Source organism: Gobius niger (assembly GCF_951799975.1).
Source record: "Gobius niger genome assembly, chromosome: 17".
Lineage (NCBI taxonomy): Eukaryota > Metazoa > Chordata > Actinopteri > Gobiiformes > Gobiidae > Gobius > Gobius niger.
In genome coordinates, this window is record NC_136868.1 from 13,489,103 (window position 1) to 13,515,955 (window position 26,853).

At 41.8% G+C, this 26,853-nt stretch overlaps 2 protein-coding genes across 2 annotated transcripts; one reads left to right on the plus strand and one right to left on the minus strand.

Annotated features, from left to right (window-relative positions):
* Nucleotides 1–439: 439 nt before the first annotated feature.
* On the plus strand, nt 440–12,367 carry prkaa2 (protein kinase, AMP-activated, alpha 2 catalytic subunit). The gene is made up of 10 exons (XM_079575273.1): nt 440–698; nt 1,857–1,998; nt 3,592–3,685; nt 7,325–7,469; nt 9,303–9,390; nt 10,197–10,421; nt 10,751–10,913; nt 11,293–11,631; nt 11,761–11,887; nt 12,099–12,367. The coding sequence occupies exons 1-10, from the start codon at nt 599–601 to the stop codon at nt 12,353–12,355; spliced, it is 1,680 nt and encodes a 559-aa protein (XP_079431399.1). The 5' UTR covers nt 440–598; the 3' UTR covers nt 12,356–12,367.
* A 3,692-nt stretch (nt 12,368–16,059) lies between these two features.
* LOC306977247 (uncharacterized protein) lies at nt 16,060–25,957 on the minus strand (the record flags this gene model as incomplete). Its single annotated transcript, XM_079575454.1, has 19 exons — nt 25,667–25,957; nt 23,911–25,040; nt 23,691–23,839; nt 22,051–22,239; nt 21,529–21,883; nt 21,343–21,449; nt 20,003–20,028; nt 19,558–19,592; nt 19,216–19,390; nt 17,978–18,137; nt 17,777–17,903; nt 17,659–17,687; nt 17,499–17,580; nt 17,379–17,422; nt 16,970–17,036; nt 16,832–16,903; nt 16,697–16,713; nt 16,539–16,584; nt 16,060–16,144 (listed from the first exon to the last, which is right to left on the minus strand). The coding sequence occupies exons 1-19, from the start codon at nt 25,673–25,675 to the stop codon at nt 16,060–16,062; spliced, it is 2,904 nt and encodes a 967-aa protein (XP_079431580.1). The 5' UTR covers nt 25,676–25,957.
* Between the last annotated feature and the right edge of the window lie 896 nt (nt 25,958–26,853).

Sequence of the window (26,853 nt, forward strand, 5' to 3'; positions counted from 1 at the left end):
TCAAATGCACAGCTACATTTCCTACATGCGTAACATTGACAGTGACCTTTCACCTGTTTAACTTTAGACCATTTTAAAGTCAAGCACTTTTTCATTATTCATATCTAATAATATTTCATTAAAATACCTAATATTAAAAAATGTTTGTATTGCTTTTGCTCTTAAGCAGCTAACTTTTCAGCACAGTGTTGACTGCATGCAGGATGTCGCCTCGTATATTTACACAAACACTGACGTTTCGAAGTGGCCAGAGTGACAAAGCCTTGGGACGGATTAGAAAGGCGCCGTTAGCATAAGGATTAATGAAGAGTAAACTGCTCGCTTTTGGTGCGCGCATCCGGGTACATCACTCATACTGCGCGTTACGACAGATGATCGTCTTGGAGAAAAGCATCCTCTTGATTTTATTGGCCGCAACGCTGACTGTTTTCACCTTAATAACCTGACTATGCATTTGGAGAGGTCGGCTGCCTGAATCCCAGTGGATCCCTCCTCCTCCCAATAGTGAGTGAGCGTGATACCCCGCCCCTCCCCGCCGGGAAGCAGGCAGCGCACCTACTAAATCCAGCGAACCCAGCCGATTCGGTAACGGGAGAAGATGGCAGAGCGGCAACAACAGAAACACGAAGGCAGGGTAAAAATCGGCCATTACATCCTCGGCGACACGCTTGGAGTCGGCACGTTCGGGAAAGTGAAGAGTTAAGTCATTTCTTTTGGTCGTGCCATGGAGAATGCGTGCGTTTGTTTGGTGTCAGGTAGAATACATGAAGTATCGCTCCCCTTTTACGGAGAGGACTGAAGTTACCGGTGATCGGCGGGAGCGTAGCGTAGCTGGTTTAGGTTATAATTACAGCGGAGGGGATTTATAGCGTAAATCTGCTTCGTGAATGCGACTGTTTCAAAGTCAAATTCTTTTTGCCAAAGCCCCACTGGCCGTGAGTGTTTGTCAGCGAGTCTGACAGGTGGAATTACATGCGGGACAAAAGCTCACGTGTGCCAAAAGATGCGCTCGCCGACAGACTTGTTATTGGTAATAGCCATGTTGTTCCTTTGACCTGTGTTGGCGCTAAGGGCATATGCACAGGCACAGCATGTCATAAACACGCGCACCCGTATCGTTACTCAGTGATGACGAGAACGACGTCAACATTTGACGTCGTGATGTGACAAACGCTCTGAATCAGTGGGATATGCCCCTGATATCAATGTTATTACACGTGGAAGTATTTTTGTCCGATTTTATTCCCCTTAACTGTATTATCCGTGACCTTGTGATTTTATTATTATTATTATTTATTATTTATTTTTATTTTTATATTTATTTTTATTTTTATATTTATATTTATATTTATATTTATATTTATATTTATATTTATTTTTATTTTTATTTTTATTTTTATTTTTATTTTTATATTATTATAGCCTACAATTTATATAACTACCCCAAAAGTTACATCCAACTGGAGCCACCCCTAAATAAATGATAACCATGAATAATTTTAGACCTAAAATGGGACAGTGAAGATAATCATTCCTGTTGTCTGAACTGGGCTCCATAGGCTAGTTCCTACAAACAATTGGTTGTTGTACTGAGCAGTGTTATTTGCAATATAACCATGTTTTAGCTGAGACAAGGGGTTTTCATTTCTGCCACACAGACAAGACACCGACATAAACAGTCATCATCATTAGGGGTGAGGAAAATGCCTGCTAAGATTTCAAGGAAATAGGAATTAGTAAAGCATTAGCTCCTTTTGTACAAGTGTCTTTCTTTATCTCCTGTGTTTAGCTTATCTGTGCTTCTGTATTGAGCTCGGAGATGCAGCTGCTTCATATCTGCTTCATTGTGCTTTTAGTCGGAGAGCACCAGCTGACGGGTCATAAAGTGGCTGTGAAGATCTTAAACAGGCAGAAGATACGCAGTCTCGATGTGGTGGGCAAAATCAAACGCGAAATCCAGAACCTCAAGCTTTTTAGGCATCCACACATCATCAAGCTGTAAGTGCAAAGAATGTCCTCTGCCTTCAGCATGTTTCATAAATGGTCTGTGATCATATTTTGGGCCTGTGTCATCATCTGTGTTGGTCCCTCCTTTGTTTACTACTGTCACACTACCCACATGGTTCCCAGGAGGTCGAGTAAAGGAGCTAGTGGTTTGTGTACTACCGATGACATTACTAGTTTTCATTCATGATTCAATGATAAAAATAGTAAAGAATAGGTGTTTTTTCAGGTTTAGACATGATTCCGTCCAATTTATTTATCTATTTTAGAATCAGTTTAGTCACGATTTTATCTTGATTTAGATCTGGTTGTACTCGGCAGTCTAAATTAGTTGAGAACAGACTTGAGCTGGTCCTTTTATCTGGAGGTTTTGTTTACCTACACTGAGCAATAGTGAGAGAATTTAGGCATAATTTAGTCCGGGTTTATACTGTGCTTCTTGGGCCTAATTTTATTTCAGTTAGCACAGGTAAATTCATATTAAATACCTTTTGGGTGTGTGTAGTCCAAACTTAATTAAGTGTTAGTCCTCCTTTTGTCCATAATTTCATTTGCTATGCTAGATTTCTCCGTTTTACATGATGTAACTCAGAAAACAAACTATATTCTAAAGTATAAATTTAAGTAATGCTGAACTGAGTAAAATAAAAATAGATAACAAACAAAAATCACTTTATTGTGCGATTAAAATGCTCTTAATTTGTATCAACCGCTGTTTAATGCCTGGCCTACATAATTGCTGATGTTCCTGACTGTAGTCTTGTATTAACTTTGTCCTGACCTTCCTATATCCTGCACCCTGCCTATCTGACTCTCAACATTCTCGTGACTATTTTTAAGCCCGGGCTAGGGTTTACCCACTGTTGCATGTAAGCTATGGCAGATATGTGGGTTGCCAGGCCACAAGCTTTTTGCACATTGCCATACCTTCATAAACATGTACATTAACATTTGGGGGCAACATGTGTCCGCAGTTTGGTGTATTTTGAGCCATGGGGTCCAACGGAGTGCAAAACACAACAAGGCACTAACTGTGTGTGAACAAAGGGGGCACACATTGTTTATACTCTCACACAAAAGGTTACATGCTACTGAAGCAATTGTGCCAGTCCCAGGCCACATTAATTTGAGTCTAAGTGTCAAGGGCTGCATATAAGAAGAAAAAAAAAAGATTTGATTAATGAAAAGTACACTTTGAGACAAATTCACTAATGGGTATATTATTGATATTATTGTGTCAGTCGATTGCACTAATATGGTGATAGTCCTGTGTAGCTCTGAGTCATGAAGGGCATCATGATTATGAAGTTTAATACGAGGAAATAAAGTGCCATGAGTAAAAGCAAATACTATACTGAAATAAACTGTACATCTTTTAGCTATTTTGTAATTTATCAGTCCATGTTTTTTGTGCAGTGCCATGACGAAGCAGAAAATTGCTTTTGCTTCTTGATTCTTTTAAAATAGTGCTTCACCAACTCTAGATAAGAAGTGCGGAGTCATGCATAAGCGTCCGTTCCTCAGGCGGGACCTACCTGAAATTCAATACACCTGACCTTCAATTAATGTGTGCGTTTTGTGCGGTAGGTACCAGGTGATCAGCACTCCGACAGACTTCTTCATGGTGATGGAATATGTCTCTGGAGGGGAACTGTTTGACTACATCTGCAAACATGGAAGAGTAAGGCAATTTACTGCTATATCTAGTGGTGTGTTCTGTCTTTCTGCATTTTACTGCAAGACGTTGACACAAAGCTGTAAAGGATTTACATGCAACATTTCTCAGGCTTTTTAAAATGGGCTCTCTTGGCTTCACATCCCATCATATATACAGTATATAGTAAACATGGCTTAAAGCAGTACTAAGCAGAGGTGGGAGACTTGAGTCACATTTTCGGGACTTGAGACTTACTTGACCAAAGCTGCAAAAAGACTTGACTTGACTTGGGACTTGCTGTTTGTGACTCGAGACTTAACTTGGACTTGAGGCCAATGACTCTCAATGACTTGCTGTGACTTTATGGTTATTATTTATTTGAGTGAAACTGTCGAAAGATCAGGATTCATTGCATAAAAGCGGCTCATCTATGTTTACATATGGTAATTAGCCACATGCGTGTTCGGTGACCAGACACAGCGCTTCTAATCAATACAGCGCGACAAGGCAGGAGGAAATACGAGGTCGAAATACGTGCATTAAAGAGGGGGTATTATGCTTTTTTCAGCCACATAGCACCAGTCTATAGCACACTACAATGATGACGAAACCTTCTGTTGGTCTGTCAATGCAGTAAATTAGAATAACTGCCTTGTATAAAATTGCTCTTTCAAAATGGCGTTAGCAAATGACTTGAAATAGGCCTTTGTCTCTTTAAGAACCTCTGACCCTTTGCGACACGCCCCCTCCACACGCTGTCTGTGGCATCACAACAACACTGCGCTTGTCTCAACAGTATTGAAACTACGATCGGTGCATTTTAATTTTTATTGTTGGAAAGGAGCTACTGTTTATCACTTTGTGAACGATGGCCACACAGGATATTATTTGGAAACGAACCTTCCACACCGGACGCTTGGAAGGGGCTCTTGCCTGAAAAATAACTGCTGTTTGGAGGCTATCTCTTTGCATCTGCCATGCCCTATGGATCTCTAACTATACCCCCATGGACGACACCAGGATCTGCAGGAGCCCATACGATTCAAAGACGGACATTATCTGCAGGTGGACAGTGTTTTTTCGAGGTTACCCATTAGCTTGTTATAATCGACTACAGCTCATTGTTGATGAAAAGTCTGTAATAAACCACAAATGTGTAAAGCCAGGCTCATTGTGTGATCATCGTAAAGGCTGCTTCGAGTAGTTGCTGCTTTATTGACGTTATTTGTGCATAATATGCTGCCTGTTTTCAATGAATGTTGTGAAGGTGAAGGTTGTTAGCTTGTCGCGGCTAATAGTGCCTTAGCTCCGGGAGAAAACCACTCGGCTACGACTCACTGTAGATGAAATGTGAGCAATAAACTACGAAATCAACAAGCCCGGCTCAGTGTGTGATCATCATAAAGGCTGCTTCAAGCAGTTGCCTGTTTTAGTGACGTTTTCAATGCATAATATGCTGCTTGTATTCAGTGAATTTTCCCGTTAGCTTGTCGCGGCTAGCTTGTTAGCTCCGGGAGAAAACCACTCGGCTATGACCCATTGTAGATGAAATGTGAGCAATAAACTTCCAAATCAACAAGCCTGGCTCCGTGTGTGATCATTGTTAAACGGTTCTTTATGTGTGTGGTGGTTTTATTGACTTTATTTGTGCATATTTTTCGTTTTCACGTGATGACTCGAGGTTTAGCTTAGCATTAGCTTTCTCCGGAGGCTCTGTGCATCATCAAGGCCCAGCGCAGAACCAGACACTGAAATAAGCGTTCTTGTCACCGGTTTGAATCCTGGGTGTTTCGGTAACAGAAACACTGATGTGTGTCTTTGTAAAAGTCTGCTGTAGCTCCGGTTCACAACACATGGAGCTAATCCTCCATGATGACTCTGTTTACATCTTAGGGCTAGACACTGCGGGGAGGGGGTTCTGCTGAGGAGCAGTGGTTGGTTACTCGGCTGGTGACGAAAGGTCGGAGGCGTATCCTGGAGGTCGAGGGCGTTTCCTGAAGGAATCAGGCGTTTTATCCCTAAAATGGCCGCCATCAGAGTTTCTACAGATTACTCGAAAATACGTGAATGTGCCCAGGCAACACTTCAGGCATGGTTTTAATGAGGGAATGACTTAATAACATGATGTAAAGCTTGAAAAAGTCGATTTTGCATAATAGGCCCCCTTTAAAAGTTTTCTAAACAGAGTGAAGAGGTGGAGATTTACGGACAGGAAAATGTTTGAAACAATGGGCTGGACCTACAGCGCAGACGGAGCCTCCAGAACGACGATGCGTAAGAGCTGATTAATCAACAGAAATCTTGGGGCTTTTCGATGTTTTAAGGTGTTCACACAAAGTTTACAGCATTTAGTGGCTAGTTTATACATCCGCACACAGCCCAGTGACAGCGGGACTGAAGGCTACGCGGAATCTATTTTGAGCAGGGGCGAATCCGAGTATACAGGGGCTGGGGCATTACAGGGAACCACTGACAGAAAAACTGCCAGAAACTACCAAAAATGAAGATATTATTTTATATTTATCTTTCAGACTGCAGGGAAAAGCAGCTCATATTTAAAATACTATATTTCATATTTTTTTACCCCCCGGGCCCCCTTCCTTAAAATGCTGTCCCAGCAATTTTGTACATAGACTGTTTATTTATAATACATATATTTTGAATGTTGTGGCGTTTAAATATTAATTAGACTTTAAATCCAAATCCATGAGTTTTTAAAAGTTTGATTTTAGCCTAAATTTTCAAAATTACGGTATCTTGAGAAAGCACTTATTATTTTCAAGATTAAACACATGAAAAGTAGACACGCTGGCGTTTGTGACTTGAGGTGACTTGCCGGCTAAAGCAAGACTTGACTTGACGTGACTTGACAAAAGCTATGACTTTACTTGACTTGACTTGACCCCATGACCGATTGACTTGGACTTACTTGAGACTTGGACCTTCACGACTTGGACTTGACTCGAGACTTGCATTTAGTGACTTACTCCCACCTCTGGTACTAAGTAACTCGTTTACCTTAATAAATCCTTTTCGTTGTCCCTCTGGGGGTAATACAATAAAAAAAAATAAAGTGTGCCAGAAAACCACAATTGCAACTTCGCTGCCTCCGGGTAGGAGCCACCAATATACACTAATGGAATCACGAAGAAGAAGCTAACAGGCTAATGGGCAAAGCTAGCTGCAAAGCTATCTCCATTGTGTAATTGGATGTACAATATCCATCTCTCACTTTGTCTTTTCTGTCAGCGTAGTATTTACTCTCACGGACAATTAATGAGTAAAAATACATAATATGCTACGACACCTGCAGGGCTGCTTTTGGCCTCTAGGAGCATGAGTTACTTAGTACTGCTTTAATAATAATACCTGCTAATTATTTGCGAGATACTGTATGCCTCAAAGTGAAGGTAACTGGAGCAGTGTAATGGTCAGAATGAGTCTGGTAAAGCTGTGTGGACTTCTAAAACAGGGAGAAGCTCCACCTCGTGACATCAGCAGATGCATTTAGGCAATTACGCAGGATTTCTCCAACATGAATCAAAACCCAATACCATGTTTTTTTATGCATGCTTGAGTAATCCTGCATAGTAAGACAGCAACATTATAATCAGTTCAGTGCATACAGTATATGTTTGTCACACATACTGTGCTGTCTGTCAGGTGGAAGACACAGAAGCTCGGCGCCTGTTTCAGCAGATCATCTCAGCCGTGGACTACTGCCACAGACACATGGTGGTTCACAGAGACCTCAAGCCTGAAAATGTGCTGCTGGATGCAAATAAAAATGCCAAAATTGCAGACTTTGGTAAGTTTTTCTTTAGTTAAATTTGTCTGTGTAAATCTAAAGTAAGCAAAACCCTTTTTTTTTAGTGTGCATCATGATCCGCTTAAATGCACATAATGAATACAGTATGAGAACAGCTTTGAACCATATTTTGTATGATTTTTTTTCAGCTTAATTGAATTCCTGATTTAATTCGGCCTGACATCCATTCTGAAATGACTATCCCGCCCCTTCTGACCTCATAATAAAGTGAAAGTGCATTATTCCAGGATTATGGCAGATTGGTGCTAGCATAATTAATCAACCTTGGTTTTGACACTGGCGCTGATGCAATATGACCCTGTTAGCAAGAAACATTTCCAAAACCGCAAGGCCGGTCGCTCTGCGGGGCGTGCGGGGCGTGTTCCCTTAGCAACGCACTGGATCATATCAGACCTGGCAGGAAGCCTTGAGGCCCAGTGTCATCTGATAGGAGAGAACAGAGGGAGAGAGGAGGGGGGTGTCCTGGGTGTTTTGGCTGACAGTGGTGTGTTAAAAGCAGCATTAAGGGAGCAGGACAGGACAGATAAAAGGGAAGGTCGGGATATCAGAGCGTTAGCTGTTACTGTGCAGCAGAGGTTGTGGCGGGAGCAAAGAGGCTCATCCAATTAGAGCAGCTTTGTCTCTCAGCTCAGAGTCTTTACGGGTGAACGAGGATAAACTTTAATGTTTAACTCATGCCCCCGTGTGCTGACCATGTTCCAGAAATGTAAGCATTCGGTAGATGTCAGCAGGGGAGAAAAGTGATACTTCGATCAAGAATAGCAACATGTTCTGCTCAGAATGCAGCAATGCGGATCAAACTGCTGTGCAGATTCTGACATTAGGGCCTGGGTGATATTGACAAAAATGAATATCTCAATATTTTGGGGGCTTTCTCGATGGCGATATTTTTGCAAACCTTCAAAAAATGCTAAAATGTGCAGGTTATCATCTAAATTTACATTGCTTTATCGTTCACAAACAAAATTGTCGAGAAAAAAAACATTTAATTCCTTATTTTGTCCCAATATTTTGCCCCCTTAATTTTTTCACAATTTTACCCATTTTTGTCTGAATTGTTTTTCTCCCCCTACCCCCACTTTTTATTATTTTATTATGAATATTATTCGCAATTTCTCCCGCAGTAGCCAGTATTTCTTTTACTTTTGGATTACAGTGAACTAGAATCCCCCAACAATAGCTGCAGCTTTGGAGATACTTTGATACAGTCACGTAGTCATCATGTTTTAGCTCCACTCAAATAATCAAAGAGAGTTTGTTTATACTTCCCTTTTGCAGATTTTAGCACACTGTTTCCCTCTTGTAGATATCTTGAAAAGATGACTTCACATGGCGGGAAGGAGTTGTCAAAACACATACAGAGATAGCTCTACTCGGTTACAAACTATTCCAAAGTTAGGACACCCGATGTTACGCTCTCGTTTATTGTAATTTTATTCAAGAACATATGATATAAAATGTAGCTTTTATATATAGAAATCTGGGACATCATCTTGGTCAAATGCCTAAATGGTTACTTACAGTACAACTTCAAGAGGAATAGGTGGGCTCTAGGGATGATGATTCGAAGTTTAATCAAATCATGGCCAAATCTATGGTTAATAATATCAATTATCGCTGATTAGTCATGGTCATTGGAGTTTGGACTTTGGCGGCAACTTAAACTTGAAACTTAAATCTCACAAACCATTGTAGCGAGAACCATAATTATTTATTATTAAAAATAAAATTGAGAATTAAGATAAAGTATTTGTTCTATTATTATCCTTGATCAGTAGTGAAAGCTAATGCTAATGTCTTTCAACTGAACAGGTCTTTCCAACATGATGTCAGATGGTGAGTTCTTAAGGACGAGCTGTGGTTCCCCCAACTATGCAGCTCCAGAGGTCATCTCAGGGAGGTCTGTGTGGCTAGACTCACTACTTTATTATGTTTATTTTGCCCTGAAGTGTTGGTGGAGTTTTGGACCATGACTTATTGCTATTGATTCAGAATTCATGGTCTCTAAACTGAAATGATGCTTTGATAAGTATAGACATATGAATTCATGTCAATATAAAATTGCTAATAATTTATAGATGTAAAGTAGATACATCTATAGGCTGTTAATATTGTAATTAGTTTAAAATGTAATCATTTATTGTGAAACCACATTTTGTAATGGTGCCACCTTTTGTTATCTGATTTTTTGTTTTGTCCTCCTTAATACTCCTTAATCCTTACAAGCACTTAAAGTAACTAAGTAACTTGTTTACCTTAATAAATCCTTAATACAAGTGGTAATGCAAGTCTTAATGGGATAATTGGGGGTCTTTCATCTCCCCCTGGTGTCTCTGGCCAGAAAATCACCATTGCAACTTTCCTGCCTCCAGGTTGTAGCCAGCAATACACACTAGAATAGAATCCATGTGAAGAAGCTAACTGCGGGCAAAGCTAACTGCGGGCTAGCGCCACTTAAACAGTATTTACAGCTGTACAGTTTGAGTGAAAAAAAATATAGGCCGGAGCATTATGTGGGGCTATCCTGCCATGGAAAACATATGGTGACAAGGCCTTTTAGTTGCGAAGGAAATTCTCATATTGACCAGTGAAAGCCTTTTTACTGTCAGGCGTTTTCCGCAGTAGTGTGAATGTGTTATTAATGACTGCAGAAATGGTCTTAAGTACCGCGGTAGGTGAAATGGCTTTTGTGTCTGTGTTTAACAGGCTGTACGCGGGCCCGGAGGTGGACATTTGGAGCTCTGGAGTGATCCTGTACGCCCTGCTGTGTGGCACCCTGCCCTTTGATGATGAGCATGTCCCGACTCTGTTTAAGAAGATCAGAGGAGGGGTCTTCTACATCCCCGAGTACCTGACCCGCTCTGTGGCCTCGCTGCTCATGCTCATGCTGCAGGTGGACCCTCTCAAACGAGCCACCATCAAAGACATCAGGTACAGACACTGCTGCTGGGCAATGTGGGCACGGACACTACACTGTCAAATTGTATCCTTGCCTTTTGTGTGGGATGGCACCATTTTAAGATGACTAAGAGGAAATGGGTATAGAGAAGACATCAGTTCACTAAAATGTACCAGTTATTATACAAAACTAAAGGTTTGGGTATTTTTGGCTGCATAAATTGAATCTGACATGGCTGCTTCTTACATGTGAACGGGTTTCTGTTTCTTGAGTTATCTTGGAATTTTTTAAAAGAAGTCTTAAAAACATATCATGTTACTTAAAACATAAGATCTGGTTATGGTGTGTGTTATCTTTTCAGAGAACATGAGTGGTTCAAGCAGGACCTGCCTGGATACTTGTTCCCTGAGGACCCCTCATACGACTCCACTGTCCTGGATGAGGAGGCTGTCAGGGAAGTGTGTGAGAAGTTCGAGTGCCCAGACTCCGAGGTCATGTCCAGCCTCTACAGCGGAGATCCACAGGTGACATACTTTACCAAAGTAAAATACTGTTTATGTTTCTACTGCATAATAATAAGTGCCCACAGTTAGTGTATCGGCAGTGCTTGGTGCCTCCGGTGGCCAACAAGAAGCATTGCAACTCCCCAGACTTGCAAAAACCCTGCAGCTGTATGTTCCTGCCTACCATAGAATTGACGAGAATAGTCACATCTTTTTAAATTTGTTCTGAAATAAGTTTTGCACCTCCGCAGTATAACAATGCTGTGCGCTGTCGGCGTCTAAGTATGACCTATTTTAAATTGCATAGTAATGGAAGTAATGCTGATGTGCTGTTGTTTCATTATTTTATTTGCTTTAACAACTGAATTCAAAGTCATATTTCTCTCATGTATATATTCAGGACCAGCTGGCTGTGGCCTACCATCTGATTATAGACAACCGGCGCATCATGACCCAGGCCAGTGAGTTCTATTTGGCCTCTAGTCCTCCTCAGGGCTCCTTCATGGAGGACGGGATGCCTGTGCCTCCTGGAGTCAAGATTCACCCGGAGAGGATGCCCCCTCTTTTGGCTGACAGTCCCAAAGCCCGCTGCCCACTGGACGCCCTGAACACAACCCGCCCCAAGCCTCTGACCGTGAAGAAGGCGAAGTGGCACCTGGGCATCAGGAGCCAGAGCAGACCTTATGACATCATGGCTGAGGTGTATCGAGCAATGAAACAGCTCAACTTTGACTGGAAGGTAATGGATTTGGAAAGACCTCTTTTACTAATTGATTGTAATCATTATGTAGCAGTGTGGTGCTAAGTAACATTAGCCTATTAAGCCTCTGTAAACTATATGGTGAGCTTCTGTTGTCTTGTTTTGCAGGTGGTGAATCCATATCATCTGAGAGTGAAGAGGAAAAACCCAGTGACAGGAAACTTGGTAAAAATGAGTCTGCAACTGTACCAAGTGGACAGCAAATCCTACCTGCTCGACTTTAAAAGCATTGATGGTAGGTTTCACGCACATCCATTCAAACTCGTGATCTAAGTATCAATGATGTTTGTTCTTATTGTTTGTTTGCTAGTTAATAATTGAGAGCAACCACACTTTTCTAAATCACCCTGAAAAACAACATTGATGTAATTCCACAAACATGTATGTGTCTAATGTAGTAAAATAAATCCATACATTTACCCATAATCCCACTGTGTTCTACTCAGATGAAATCATGGAGGCGGTGGGCTTTAAGTCGGGATCGTCCACTCCTCAGAGGTCTGGCTCCACAGCAGGTCTCCACAGGCCCAGACTGAGCATAGACTCGGTCAGTCCTGCTGTGGACCTGTCCCAGCTCAGCTCCTCTCTGCCCGGCTCCCTGTCTCTCTCCAGCAGTGCCCCTCAGCTCACGCCCCGACAGGGCTCTCATACTATGGACTTCTTTGAGATGTGCGCCAGCCTCATCACCGCTCTGGCTCGCTGAGGGTCTGAGCTGGGACTGAGCTGGGACTGATGTCATGGGGAGTCGCGCTAGAAGTGTCGGAGACAGAGGGAGCCTGTGTCAAGAGGAAGTCTACATTGTAGTAGAGATTTCTACAACCATGAAAAATTCCTGTACGACTAAGAGCCAGCACATCCAGGAAGGCTACTGTAAATGAATAGTTTTATTCTCGTTCATACAAAGTGGGTCAAAGTAAAGGTCAGAGATGTGAGAGCAGAGTCAGCAGTGATGAAGTTTATAGTAGCTCTCCTCTACACCTCACCACCAGGGGAAGCTGCAGGAGGACGTCCCGCTGAACCTGCACAAGGTCAGACTCACATCTGTATTTTATCAAAGCACCGTGTGTTAGACTTGATAGTAGTAGTAGTGTCTATGGAACACGTTATTTATGTTAATTATATGGTTTCTAGAGAAACTGGTTTCTTTATCCATGCATAGTTGTGTATTGGACAAAAATACCAAAATGTTTATATTATATTATTATTAATTATATAGAAGATAATTTAGATATCAGATTTATTTTTGAGAGATGCTTTCTTTGTTTCTTCTGTAAAGAGTAAATCATGAACAGAATCCTGATCAGTAACTTCTTTATTTTAGAGACAGTGAATAATGGGATGGCCCCATGTGTTTATCACAAGCCCTTACACTGTGCATGGTTATTAATATGCAACACAGCTCTGTTACACTTGAGGGGACTCCTTTATAAAAGACGAGATGATCCACTGTCAATGTGCTGCTCGCTCATGTGTGGCTCCAGTGTAATGTTTAATTAAGAGAAGACGGACAATGACACAGGGAGGACGTATATGTCACATGTGTCACACGCTGAGGCTGCAGTTAATATCACACATCATTTTGTTTCTAATACTGTACAATCGAGAGGTTGCTTTAGTCGATCAGTGTTGCTGTTCTTGATATTTCATTTAATTGATATTTATATTTATACAAAACTATTTCGAAGCACCCTAAAGCTGTTAAAAGACAAAACGCCACCGGCATTTTGCTCCAGTTGCCTTAAAGAAGTCAGAGATTGAATGTGTGAGGTGGATTGAGGACATTTGATGGCAGAGTTTTCTATATAAGACTGGTTATTGTCATGTTTTGGTCGTATGACTATTGAAATGGATGCACAGTTAACATATAAGCTGATGATCAATAGTTATGCATGAAGGACGTTGGTTTGTATAAGGGCTGTTGAGCAGTTCACTGATCTTCTATTAATATTTGAAGCCCAATGTTTGTCTCTTTAGCATAATACTGCAAAAGATTCATGTCTACATTACCATTACATGTAGTGTTGACTTGTTAATCTAACAAGATTATCTGACTTGCTTCAATACATTGGTTTTATTTCAAGCTAAAACATTTTCCATGATTTTGTTATGCAGTGATACACTTTTGTAGCAGAACCAGTGGAAATAATACATTTTGTCAGCCTTTTGTGCTTGGGTGTCAAGGGAAGATTACTGGACGGTTGCCTTTGTGTGTTCTTAGTCAAATACGGAGCATTGACTCGTGCCGGACCTGCTGACAGGCGGCCGTTACAACTGAATGAGCAGGTAGCAAATTATGCAAGGTTCAAACGAAGCAGCGCTGTGCAGAATACAATGCACTTTGACAAGACTAGCTGAACTGAGGTGTTATAAGAAACAGGGTTATTTTAAATTTAAACTCACATCGTGTTACATTTCATTCAGTAAATAGTTAGAGTTAAATACCAGCTGGTGTTCATGGTGAAAAATGCCTTTTGAGTTTTATAATAGTTGGTCTTTTGACTCAGTAGCAACACCATCTCAATGGTTCCCGAGTTTTGAGGAAAATGTTTTTTCATTTGTTTGGGTTGGTTTTCTGTGTCAGTGGTTTATATTTGTCTTGGGTTTATATTTATCACTTCGGTTAATCTGAACAAAATTTAAACTAAATACTTTTATGGACTGTCCGAATGTGGCGACTTTGTGAATTTTGATGTATTTGTGGGTTTGCTTTGCAAAAGTATTTTGGAGGATCTTTGTTAAAACACACTTTGGTTGCTTTGCTTAATCCCATTATTTGTTCTGACCACTGGCTCTTCTCATTGACCCTCAGTATCCTCCACTGCAGCCATATATGAGTTCTTCACTCCTGATAATCACTGTAACAAGCTTTGTGGGATGATTCATTATCAGATGGCATTAAGTAACAAAGTGTAACAAGTGAAGATATTATTAAAATGTAAACTTAAAATAGTGAGTCCACTGATCATACCACACAAGTCCTATCAGAGCTATCACAGTGTTTTTTCACTTCCATCATTTACACAGGATGTTTTGGTGAATGGTTCTCAAACAGCTGATCAATCCAGGTGTGTATCACGTTTAAATCACAGATCTGTTCAGGTGTTTTTGCCTATCATGGAAGTATTATTATTTATTAAATATTTTCATGTTGCCTACCAAAGCCCCGGACACGCCGGCATCACGACTGCTCGTATACAATCGATAAATTCAGGGGATGTTTTGGGGAAATGTAAGGGTGGCGCCAGTGTTCATCATACGTTATATTGAATAAATATATGCAAAAACCAGTGGCATGTTCATGGTGTGAGTTCAGTGCCACAGACTCTCCATGTTGTACCAAAGTGAACATTTGTGTATCTGTATCTTATGTCTATGTCGTGACTGTGAGAGTGAGTTTGGGTGAGTCCACTGCTGTCCGATTTGGGTTTCTCTTATTATGCACTGCATGATACTGTATTGCTGTTATAATTTGCACTTTAATGAGTATTTATTGAAAAACAATAAAATGTTTTAAAGTAAAACTTGTGCCTCTAGTTCATTAACAGTTGTCAATAATATCTACGCAGAGGTGAGAGGTGGATAGTAATGCGTGAAGTTGTGTTTGAAATATTAGAATTGGTACAGTGGCATGTTCTTTGTGATGGATAAAAGTTTGCGTCACTGCCCAGACCACAAGGAGACGGTTAACTAGCAGATACAGTCAGTGTAAACCCCTTTGTTGATACTAACACTAACATACATCTAAATGATCAGTAGTTGCTGATGAAACTTCTTCAACAGCCCAATCATTTGCGACACTAAAAGAACAGGTCCAGGAACTTTTCTAAACTCTTGTAGCTGAGTGACACAAATATTTTCTGAAGTACGTCATGGATATTAATCCCAATGGTAACATATTTAGCTTTTTACATGACAAATCATTTGTACAACTGCTTTTGACTTACACTAATGCATTATATTGATTCCACATTCATTCTACCTGAAAGTAGTTTTAGATGCTCAAACACATAAGGCACTGAGGGTAGAAACAGTCACTTTAACCTCACTGAAGAGTTTATGTACATGTTACAGCTTTATTTTAACTATAAGTTATCCTCACTTGTCCAATGGCACAATAATGTTACCTCAAGTTACAAAAATACAAAAAATACAAATACAAACATGACATCTCTATTTAAATACAACAGTGGCTAAATTGTACCCTGGTAAATGTATGTAGTTTGTGGAAGCTTGTTGTCCAAAGGCTAAAATTCAGGTGGGTGTGTTTCTGTCTGAACACCCGTCACTGATGAAGTTGTCGTCACAGTCGTTTAGACCAAAAGTCATGGTCACAGTGTGTCTTCAGAGACACGGCTCACAGAGAGGGACCGTCACCACAGCAGAAAGTTTAGTCCGATGTTTCCTGGGTCACTCTGAAAAGTCGGCGTACTGCTCAGGAGGAGGGATTATGGGGATCTCAAAATCCAGCAGCGGGGACGGACTAGACTCAGCCCTGCGAAAAACACGACAGCCAATCAAGCCAATCCTTTCGACGAGTCGGATGTTATCAACACAGCCTAATTGTCTAATTGTTCACACTGAGTTTTGCATGTGAGTTGTTGAATGACACTGAGATTGTAGACATGCAGAAAGTGTTTAATATTCAACACTCACTAAACTTTAAAGTGTAGTGAGTTCCTACACAAAGTTTACATATAGGCACTTGAACGAGCAGACAAGAGAAGCTGCTCATGTTTTTCCAGTTCTTTATAGTTCTCTGAAAATGTACTAGAGACTCTCTTTCTTTTCTGTCTCTTATTGGTTTAACAATCAGCTTCGATGTTTGTAAAAAGGGAAAGCTCGTTCCAGCATAACAAGTAAACTATAGAGTGTCCTTGTGCGCTTACATGGGTGCTTCTTCTTCTTCGTCTTCTTCCGTGATTGCTTCTGGAGCTGAGGAGGGAAAAAAATGTGTGAGATACTATTACGTAACAAACGGTATTCATGGCGATAGCTTTAATGTCGAACAAAAGCATTGTTTGGGTAATAGCACAGGATTACTCACTTGTCGCTGGTTCAGGGCTGTAAGCAAACACAAAAAGCAGATATTTAAAACTCCCATTGTCAGAGTCACCTCTTAAGACTCCTGTAATATGAAATAAGCTTTGGAATAATTGTATTATTTATTTGTTGCGTGTACCTGGCAGTTGGCTCTGTAGATTTGGGCGGGTGGAAAAATGTGGCGAGCTTCTGAAGGGCTTCGTTTCTGGCTCTAAATAAATCATATTGTATTTAACATCACACGGCTCACATTTTCTGAATATGAAGGGAAACTTACTGAAGATGGGGGCCTTCCACAAGATCACTGTGACTGTGCTGATGGTTAAAGGTAAGCTCTTCTCTTCCTGAAAAACGCATCAAAGCATGTGTCAGGAATAACAATCTTCAATTGAATATTCACTCTATTTTAATAAAGCACATGTGTATTTAAATCCTGAGTAAGATAACAGAAAGAATATCAAAAAGTTGTCAGCTTTTTCTTTTTTGCAAGAGAAATGCAAAATAAATTCTTGACATTTTGATCATCCCACTTGTCGACATGAGCCATAGCGTGAATGATTAAGGCAAGTCACAAAATCAACTTCTTAAGCGCTATCTCCCACTGCTATATATGACATCCATCAAGATAAAAGACAGCCAGATGACAAATGTCGAAAATGTATGATTGTAGCTGTGTTGTGACTTACCTGTGTCACCCATATCTGGCATAGAGTGCGTTCTAGTGTGTACTCTGAAATGAAAAGTATAATTTAAAGAATTAGCATAATAAAAACGTGTTCTAAATGTATCTGTCTACATTTACTTACATTGGTAATTGAGGCTCTACATGTTCAGATGGAGAAAGTGTCTCATCATCGTCACAAGCCCATTCTTCACTGTCATCCGTGACTGAATAAATTAAATGTTAAACACGTATTTAATCTTTTTATCGTGATGTTTTTAAAATATCCAACGTTAAATACTTACAGCTCTCATTTGGATAGTGATTTGAAGCCCTGAAATGCACCAACATATCAAGCTACAGTGAGTAATCTCTCTCTCTCTCAGACATTTTAGCCATTTCAAGATGCTACATGCTACGCACCTGCTTCCAGAGCTGGTGACCTCAGGCTCTACGCTGGTGCTGTTCATTCGGGACACGGCCGCCTTCTTCCCCAACTCCAGCATCTCCTTTATGTCCAGGTCAACGTGGTTCACAGCAACGTAACCATCTGAAATACACAGTCGGTAAAAAGACGTACGTAATATTACTGGGCCATTTTGTCAAAAGCTGTTTTCGCCTCACAGTTGTTGCTGCTGTCCCGGGCCAACCACTTCCCTTTGGGACAGTTGGTGGTCCTGATGATGCTGATGGTGTCTCCGCTCTTCACTGGGAGGTCGTCCTTTCGCCCCTTTGAGGCCACAGTCACAGTGGCCTGATACATGGCGTCCTCTTGCCCTGTGATCTGTGAAAGATTACAAACTTTACTCATCTCATGCACCGGTGTGTTCGAACATGCTCAAAAGTTTTAGTTTGGATAAGAACTAGTTTATAAAGTCCATATTATGACTTGTTTAAGTGTTTAACCATGTTAGTACATTGATCCTATTTTAAAATCATCACCTCACACATCTGGTTTTAAAATTGTAAAACCTGATGTGTGAGGTGAAAGTGCCCCTCTATATGTTTACACCTTCACCTGGTTATCTCAGTGCGCAAATTGCCTTCAACACAAAGGTATTTCTGGTAGTTATTTCTTTTCTTTAGCCTCTGACTCTTCCCAGTCTGCTCTGCCGGCAGCGGTGTTTTATTGTTGTGCACAGAAATTAGGCCACAATTACTTTTACTTATTTACTATAGATACATTAGGTAATACAAGATAAATGCCAATAAGCGGTGTAAAGAGATCAATTTAGAACATTTAAGAATGTCATGGCATGAACGTAAAAGACACTGGGCACCTACTCGGGTTCATGTTACAAACAGTGGGGTGATGGTGCTTTTGCTGTGGCAGGTACAAAACTCTTAGTTACGTGTCATCACAGACCTGCCTCTGTTCAAAGCAAAACTAAAGACTCACCTGTTTCGAAGGGCACTTGACACATAGTTCTGTGGCACTGTTTTTTAATGATATTTTATGCCCTTTTTTATTGCATTTTTATTGCACTTTGGTCAACTTTGGTTGTTGTAAAGCGCTTTAGAAATCAAATTTGATGTTATTATTATTATATACTACTATTTACATGTAAAAGCCTGTCTCTGATGTGCACATTATCATCTTCCTAACCACTAATCGTCCAGAAAAGACATTGATGGACCAAAGTGGCATTTGCATTTCTCTTTGTAGTAATATTATCTCTTGAGCATATTCTGAGTGAGTTAGCGATAGGACTAACAATAATGTTTACACAGATTCCATTGGCAGCTGCACACGCTCAGCTCATGGACTGCGTGGAATGAACGCAGACTGGTTTTAATAGCAGAGCCCAGACCCCACCCTCCCCCACGTCGCCCTGCAGTGACTGTTCGTCAACATCGCTCACTTTGAACTTCTTTTTCAACTCGTTCTCTCTCTTCTCTCTCTCTTTCTGCTCCTTCTTCTCTCTCTCCTGCCGCTCCTTCAGCTCCTTCTTCTCCTTCTCCAATCGCTGCTTCTCCTTTTTCTTCAATTCTTTCTCGTCCGGGCCTTCAGCAGCTGCCGCGGCCTTCTTGTCGCCTCTAAATCAAAGACAGCGCTTTGTTACGGAGATAGAGAGACACCTTGAAGTGTGTTTAAGCCCAACGTGTGATTATGATGGAGACACTTCCTAGCAAACAAATCCTTATCTCGAGGAGCGCTTGGGAAATAACAAGTGGCAAAGGGGGTCAAGTGAGGAGTGACTTACTTGCCGAACCTGCCAGTCTTGGTTTTCTCCTCAGTCTGTAACACACAGGGACAAATGAGACACTAGGGTTGTAAATCTATTAAAAACCATTGTTTGAATGATTGAAATTATTTATGTAAAGCAAAAATAGCTAATTGGTCTTCACTGGGATTTATTTGTGTAAAACCTGCCAACCCTGTAGATTGAACCTCTACAAACAAGATCTGAAATGCACGATTCTTGCTTTTGTTTAGCAGTTTATGTTTCAGTCTTCCCTCAAATATGAATCCCCCTGAATGTGTAAAAACTAGTAAAGTGAAAAATGTGTTAAATGAAATGTGTGAATGAAAGTTTTGTATTTAGTATTTTCCGACACCAAACACACACTCACAGAATCCTGAATGAAAAAGCAAGGGGTGTTTTATATAATACTTTCACTCACTTTCAACTTATAACACACTCTTACCTTTTCTGCTGATTCTGCGTATGGATCTGCAAGGATGAGATCAGCGTTAGTTCAATTGCCATTACGAGCTTGAAGCAGTACTAAGCAACTCATGCTCCTAGAGGCCATAAGCGCCACTGCAGGTGTTGCTGCGTTTTTTTTTTACTCATTAATTGTCCGTGAGAGCAAATACTACGCTGACAGAAAAGACAAAGGGAGAGAGGGATATTGTACATCCAATTACACAATGAAGATTTTTTTTTTCACTCAAACTTGGCTGTAAATACTGTTTAAGTGGCGCTAGCCCTCAATTAGCTTTGCCCGTTAGCCTGCTAGCTTCTTCTTCGTGATTCCATTAGTGCGTATTGTGGCCTCCGACCCGGTGCAGGCAAAGTTGCAAGCATGGTTTTCTGGCCAGAGACACCAGGGAGAGATGAAAGACCCCTCAATCATCCCATTAAACATTTGTATTACCCCCAGTGGGACTACGGAAAGGATTTAACAAGTTAGTGCTGCTTTAAAGAACTACATTCCTCACATATTTCTCAAAGCCAGCTGGATATAGACACATAGGTATTCATTTGTCAACATGACAGGTGCATAAAGTTCACAGAGAAAGACAAACGAGGTGGTCAAATAAGATGCAGTCAAATAAGACATTCCCTTTTGTGCCAGTGACAAACCAATGCCAAACCATTATGCAAATCAGGCTGCGGTAAAAGGCCGCTGTGTTGACTCCATAAGGTAAAAGTTAATTTAGAGAATTTTAAGTAGGGCTGTTTGTCATAGTTTGTAAATGTGACTCAGGGGGATGACTCATCTTTTAAGGTTGATACTTTGTGATTTGTGCTGCACGCTAGCCTAGGGGCTCAGGCTGCAACACTTATGCTCGGGACTTTGCAGACTGCAATGTCACGACGAGTTTGACAATTTACGGAATATCACAATTCTTTATTTGCTCCCTTTCATGCAATACTAGCCCTACTGCCATGCGAAAGAACAGAAATGCAAAAATAAGTCATAATTCTCACTATCTCTGCCTGGCTTGGAATGTAAACACTTCTCCTTTGCTGTATGTATCTTGATGGACACTTAAATAAACACAAAATAGCAGCAGAGCATGATATTACACCTTATTACACATTATCGTGCATCCTCTTTTGGCTACAAAGTCACACATTTATGAAAGGATGATGTAGTAATTCAAAAATCTGCCTCAGGGTCATGGTGTCCAGGAAGTGCAACCGAAGAACATATATATAAATGTTTTTAAATGTGTCTCAATGGATCTTGATAGGAGACTAACCTTTTATTAGCCACTCCCATAGTTAAACAACTGGTAACTTAAATGGGGCTCTTACTTTTAGGAGGTCCTTTGCGCTTCTTGCCGTCACTCTTCGACTTCTTTTTAGACGCCGACACATCTTCATAAACATTCTCTGCGTTTTCATAGGGATTGCCGTCACCCCTACGACAAACACAATAACGTAACTTTACAAACCAAAGCAAAGCGTGTTTTATTATGCCTATTAAGTGTGACGCCTTACCCCGGTACGCTTATCATAGAGTTCCGGTTGCTCGAGGACTCCGGTACGCTTATCATAGAGTTCCGGTTGCTCAAGGACTCCGGTACACTTATCACAGAGTTCCGGTTGCTCAAGGACTCCGGTACATCCCCGTCAAACGCAGGTGTAGTGGGCAGGACCTCGCCTGTGGGGATAATCCCGTTGGGAATGAGCTGCGAGGGGTTGGGGCCGTCCGGAGACTCCGAGCCCCAGTCGGACACGGGCAGGTCGGGTGAGTGGGCCTCGGGGGTCGCGTTCTCAAGCTCGAGGACGTCTGTGTGCGCGCCAATGTCTGCATCTGTCTCGATGAACTCTGCGGGGGCTGGGATCGCCACCACTGCAGACAAACGTGATCAGAAATGCTAAATTATTACTTCGATTAACTGTTATATGACATCTATTTATGCAGCTTTTCTTTCTTTTTTAAGCAGTGATGATAAACACGTTTAAGTAGGACCCATGAAAGAAAGGACACTCTCAAACAGGAGGAGGTGTTTCACTGACCATTGTCTTCCAGAGGTGGTAGGGGGTTGAATGCGCTGAGGTCCACAGAGGGTTGAAGGGCAGGTGTTTGTGGAGCAGCAGAAATGATCTCAGGATCTGACAGCTGCCTCCTGGGGGGAGGAGGGGGAGGCACGACAGGCCTCACCGGGACGTCCAACTCTGTCATACCTTCCAACACCAAGGATGACCCTACAGAAAAACCAAAAACCAATATGAGCCCCTGATGTGTCACTACACTGTTTCTTTACGCACTGCCAGGTCCAAAACCAGAAGTTGCCCCCTGGATCTGGGGTTTGATGCAGATGGTCGACAACCTTATGTGGCCAACGAATGAGGTTAGCTGACTTGACCTGAATACATGGAATAACCAGGTTATTCCATCAATGCATTGTTTCTCTCTTTACCCCTGGAGGCACGACAAGCATATTTGAAGTTGTGTCAACTGTGTCTCACATTCAGGAAGCATGAGAAACATTGTGGACGGGCCACCTCTTAGTCCACACCATTGAGAAACTTTGGCATGTGCTGGACAAGGCTCTGCACAGTGGTCTGACTCTCTCACCATCAAGATCTTGGTTCAAATGTGTTGCAACCCCGGATGGACGTAACTCTTGTGACTTTGCTGAAGGTTAACAAAACAATGTCACAGCAAATGCATGTGCCTAAAGGAGTTCGATAAATAATATTTGCTTTTGTTTTGACCAGGCGGTGCATTTTGCTTACTAACTTGATGTGTAGAATGGCTATCATCACAAAATACAATGCACTTGATTAGCATTTGGAAAAGGAGTAACAGACAGTAGACACAGATGATTTGTGAGCAAACCAAACCAGTTAGTCACAATGTGAAAGTTATGTCAACCTCTTACATGCTTGCGTGAAAAGCCAACACTTTATATTTTAATATGCTAAATGTTTCCCTTCAAAATAATCCATTTGTGTGTGACTTCCATTGTCAAATATTACACTGCTGTCTAGACCGTGCATAGTACAATCATTATGCATAATATGTAATGACAAATGAGTGGTCCTGGTAAAATTGTAACTGATTCAACGGGGCCTAATGCATTCATGGGCGACAATAAATATGCTAATGGGGCATGTTTTGTATACGCCAGCGCAGTGTTTTTCATTAGATGGTGTCAGAGCGTCTCATAATGATGGACATGCTGCTCCTCTTGTGTCATATCTGTCATACCAGCGCGAGGCCCTGCCTGCACAGCGCTGTCTCTGCCACTAAAACAACAGCTCTGCTCCAGACTGTGTTTTTAAAGGCACTTTCCCCAGCCAACACCTCCGGCACCCACTGGCATCAGCTCCGCTCTATACTGTGGGCTACATACCAGAGCCAGCTCAAAACATCACACTCAAAACATGTAGCACTGGAGCAGAACAGCATGTACCCAGGGGCCTTTCCCCACAGGTGGGTCTGTGGGAAGGCAGTGCACTCATGAGCTCCGAAACAACTAAATTATGCTTTTATGTTGCTAAATTAGATTTATGTTGCTGCAAGAGAAACAAAAAAAGCTTCAGATCATTGACAACGTTAATCTTTGTGTCGCCAATTTACAATACAGCAGACACCGACTCTTGATTATACTTTTATCTTTTTGAAAACAGAAATGAGTAGAGTCACATACGGTGGTCCAGACCGTTGACCTCTGGCTTTGGGGGGAGACCTTTCCCTCCTTCGTAGTCGATGGGTGGGAGATTATACAGCGTGAGTCCATCAGGCACCCCTTCCTCTGAGGGAGGGGATACCGTCAGAGGAGAGGCTGGCTTTTGGTGACTGGGGACAAGTAAGACAATTATCATATATAACACACACTAAACACATAACACACAGAATAACTTGTTTACTTATTAGCCATCCTGCGTGCTTTCTCCAGGGCGTTGAAGATTCTCTGGTCCCCTGGGGGCGTCTTCTTCCCTGGGCTCATCTCCGCGGCTCTCTCCAGGGCAGACAGTGCAGAAAGGGGTCGGTCCAGTTTCGGTGAGACTGAACCGAGGTCTTGATCCTCAGGGGGAGGGGGGATCTCTAAAGTCTCTAGCTCATCTTGCTCTTCAGCGGGCTCTGGGTCTGGAGAAGGAGAGGAGCGTGGGGGGGCCAGCATGGACACATCCGGCTCTGGGATAATGAGGGGAGGTGTTTGGCTGGGGAGCACCTCAATCTGACTGGCTGGACGGGGCACATGGAGAGTTTCTGTGGGTGCTGTGGATTCATCCTCCAGGGAGGGGGCAGCAGGGGAGGCTGGGACCTCAGGGAAAAAGACTTGTTGAGGGGGGAAGTCTGGAGTAGTGGAGATGAGAGGGGGGATTTCTGCTGCATGATTAGAGCTTGGTAGAATGGGGATCTCAGGCATCAGGGCTTTAGAAGGAGTCTGGATTTCAAGGTTTGGGCTGGAGAAGTCTTGCGGGGCCGGGATCAGAGGGACTGGTCCTGAGATCTCAGAACTTGGAATGTCCAGGATGGGCTCAGGTGGGACATCCGTGGAGTCTTTTTTGGATTTCTTGAAACCAAGGAAGCCCTTCTTCTTGAGGGTACTGTTTTTGGGAGGGGGCGTGGCTGGGACCAGCTCTGCTGTGACCTCCTTCTTCTTGTCTTTGTTGTCTTTCTTGGGCTTCTGCTCAGGGACATCCTCATCATACAACCTCTCTCGCCCCCCTTTGCTCTTATCTTTGCCCACTTTGATCTTTGTATCCTTTATTTTGGAGTTGGTCTGCAGAAATGGCTTTTTACTCTCCTTCTTCTCATCCTTGAAGACCACTCGTGGGGCCTGAAGGGTCTTGCTTTCCAGACTCTGGTTGATGGAGGTGAGCAGGGATGGCCGTGCTCCTGCGGGCATGTAGTGAGTGGGGCTTTGGGGTGGGGGCACCACTCTGGGCTTTTCTGGAAGAGCAGGTTTGAGAGGCCTAGGGGTCTGCATCAGGAGCATGTCCTTTTCCTCCTGGAACTTGGCCCTCAGGGTCTTGAAATCCATAACATTCTCCTGTGAAAGTGATCCGCCATCAGTATGTAATAAGGATTTATCATTGGCCACCCCCATACTTAGTCATGTATATTAATATTAATAATCATAATAATAATGATAATGATAATTATAAACACTGACTCATCATCAACAAAACAAAAAACACAACAAAAGTAAATTCTGAAAACAATTGTATAAAGGATCAAATGTGCAGCTGCTGTGAAGACCTTTGCCTTTATGTAAATAGAGCATTTTAGCAGCCGTACCATAGGTATAATTGACTGGGCAGTCCTTTACAGAATGCTTATAGGATTATCTGCATCAATAAAAAAATATCATTTAAATTTTCCTTTGCAGAAATATAAGCTTGCTCTTGAATTATTGTCTCCTATGACTTTTTTGGCAGTCACGCACTTGTTATAAACTATAACTAGTTCACGTATTAGATTACACCGTAAATCCATTTATATTGAAGTCATTGACTAAAGTCTATTTGTATTTTTAATCCATTCAACGAAACCTTATTGAAAAAGCTACTCACAAATTAAGCCTACTGAAACCAGACTAGGCGATCAAGTGAGTTACAGTAAGTAGCATGGGCTATTGCGAAACTCTGACAGTGTAAAGTAGTTACAACAACATACCTCGTCCATGATGTTTTTGAGTCTAATTCCACCAAAACCTTCACTCCAGTATTTGTGGGGTTCAGCCTGTCATTCTGTGGCCGTATCAGCGCTGTAAATCCACCTGTTCACTGGTCCGCGCGCGTCAGTGCCCGAGAGCAGGTATGCCCACGCGCTCTGGAAACGGTTTCAGTGAAAGAATGAGGTGGAATGGGAAGCAGCATACGCATCTCGAGAGAAACGGGCAGGCTGGTCCGACGGGTCTGGCTCATTGAACGTGTAGCTTCACAGATTTCTTCCGTGCGTAAGGAATGTGGCCCGGCTGGCACTACGCGTACGCGCGAAGTGACTCATCAAGCAGCAGGTGCCTTTATCTGTTTAAAAGCTCAGGTGCGTGTGTCCCCCTTTTTGGGTTTTAAACAACTACACGTTCTTTAACGCTAATGAATGAGATATTTACATTGGATGTTTAGTTTAGTCCGTTTTCCCATTTCTCACCTGTATACGGATTATAGGGGCAAACACAGCCACAGGAAACGAAAGAGGCCGGTCAACATTCCTGCTGTGTTACTCTGGAGTTAACGTATTTATCCAAGCATTTATAATATGACACACATACACCTTATGACAGATATAGTGCCTTCAGAGGAGATTGCACTGACAGGTGATATTCAAGCTCTTATAGGAAAGATTTCTTCCTTTCATTAGAGAAAGTCAACAAGAACATTTGAAAGTTATACCTCATACTTTAAGCTCAAAGATGAAAACAATGACATCCAGTATGTGCATGGCCTCTCTGGGTCAGTCCTCCTCTGTCTTCTGGGTTGCAGAGAATCAGAGTATTTAGATTCTTGCCGAAACATTTGCACATTTGTAGATTTTCAAAAACAACTTTTCACAGCCCAATTTGAAGTCATACTGTGAAATAATTCAGAAAGTATTACTCATCTTTGGACAATACACTGACTGTACTGTTGCCTCATGACAGTATGCTTGGAGCAGAAGCAGCCCCAAAGGGAAGCGCTGACAATGAGCATTGTGGATTAGGCAGTAACTAGGACACCGTTTAGAGAAAGGCACAATCCTTCTCAGTACTTAGTGCCATAAAAATAACCTTCAATTTTGCAGCTTGAGTAAAAGTGATGTTGCTCATGGGTTCAGACTTGAACAGCAACCCTGGACGAGGCCACAGTTTGTCTCGAACAGCA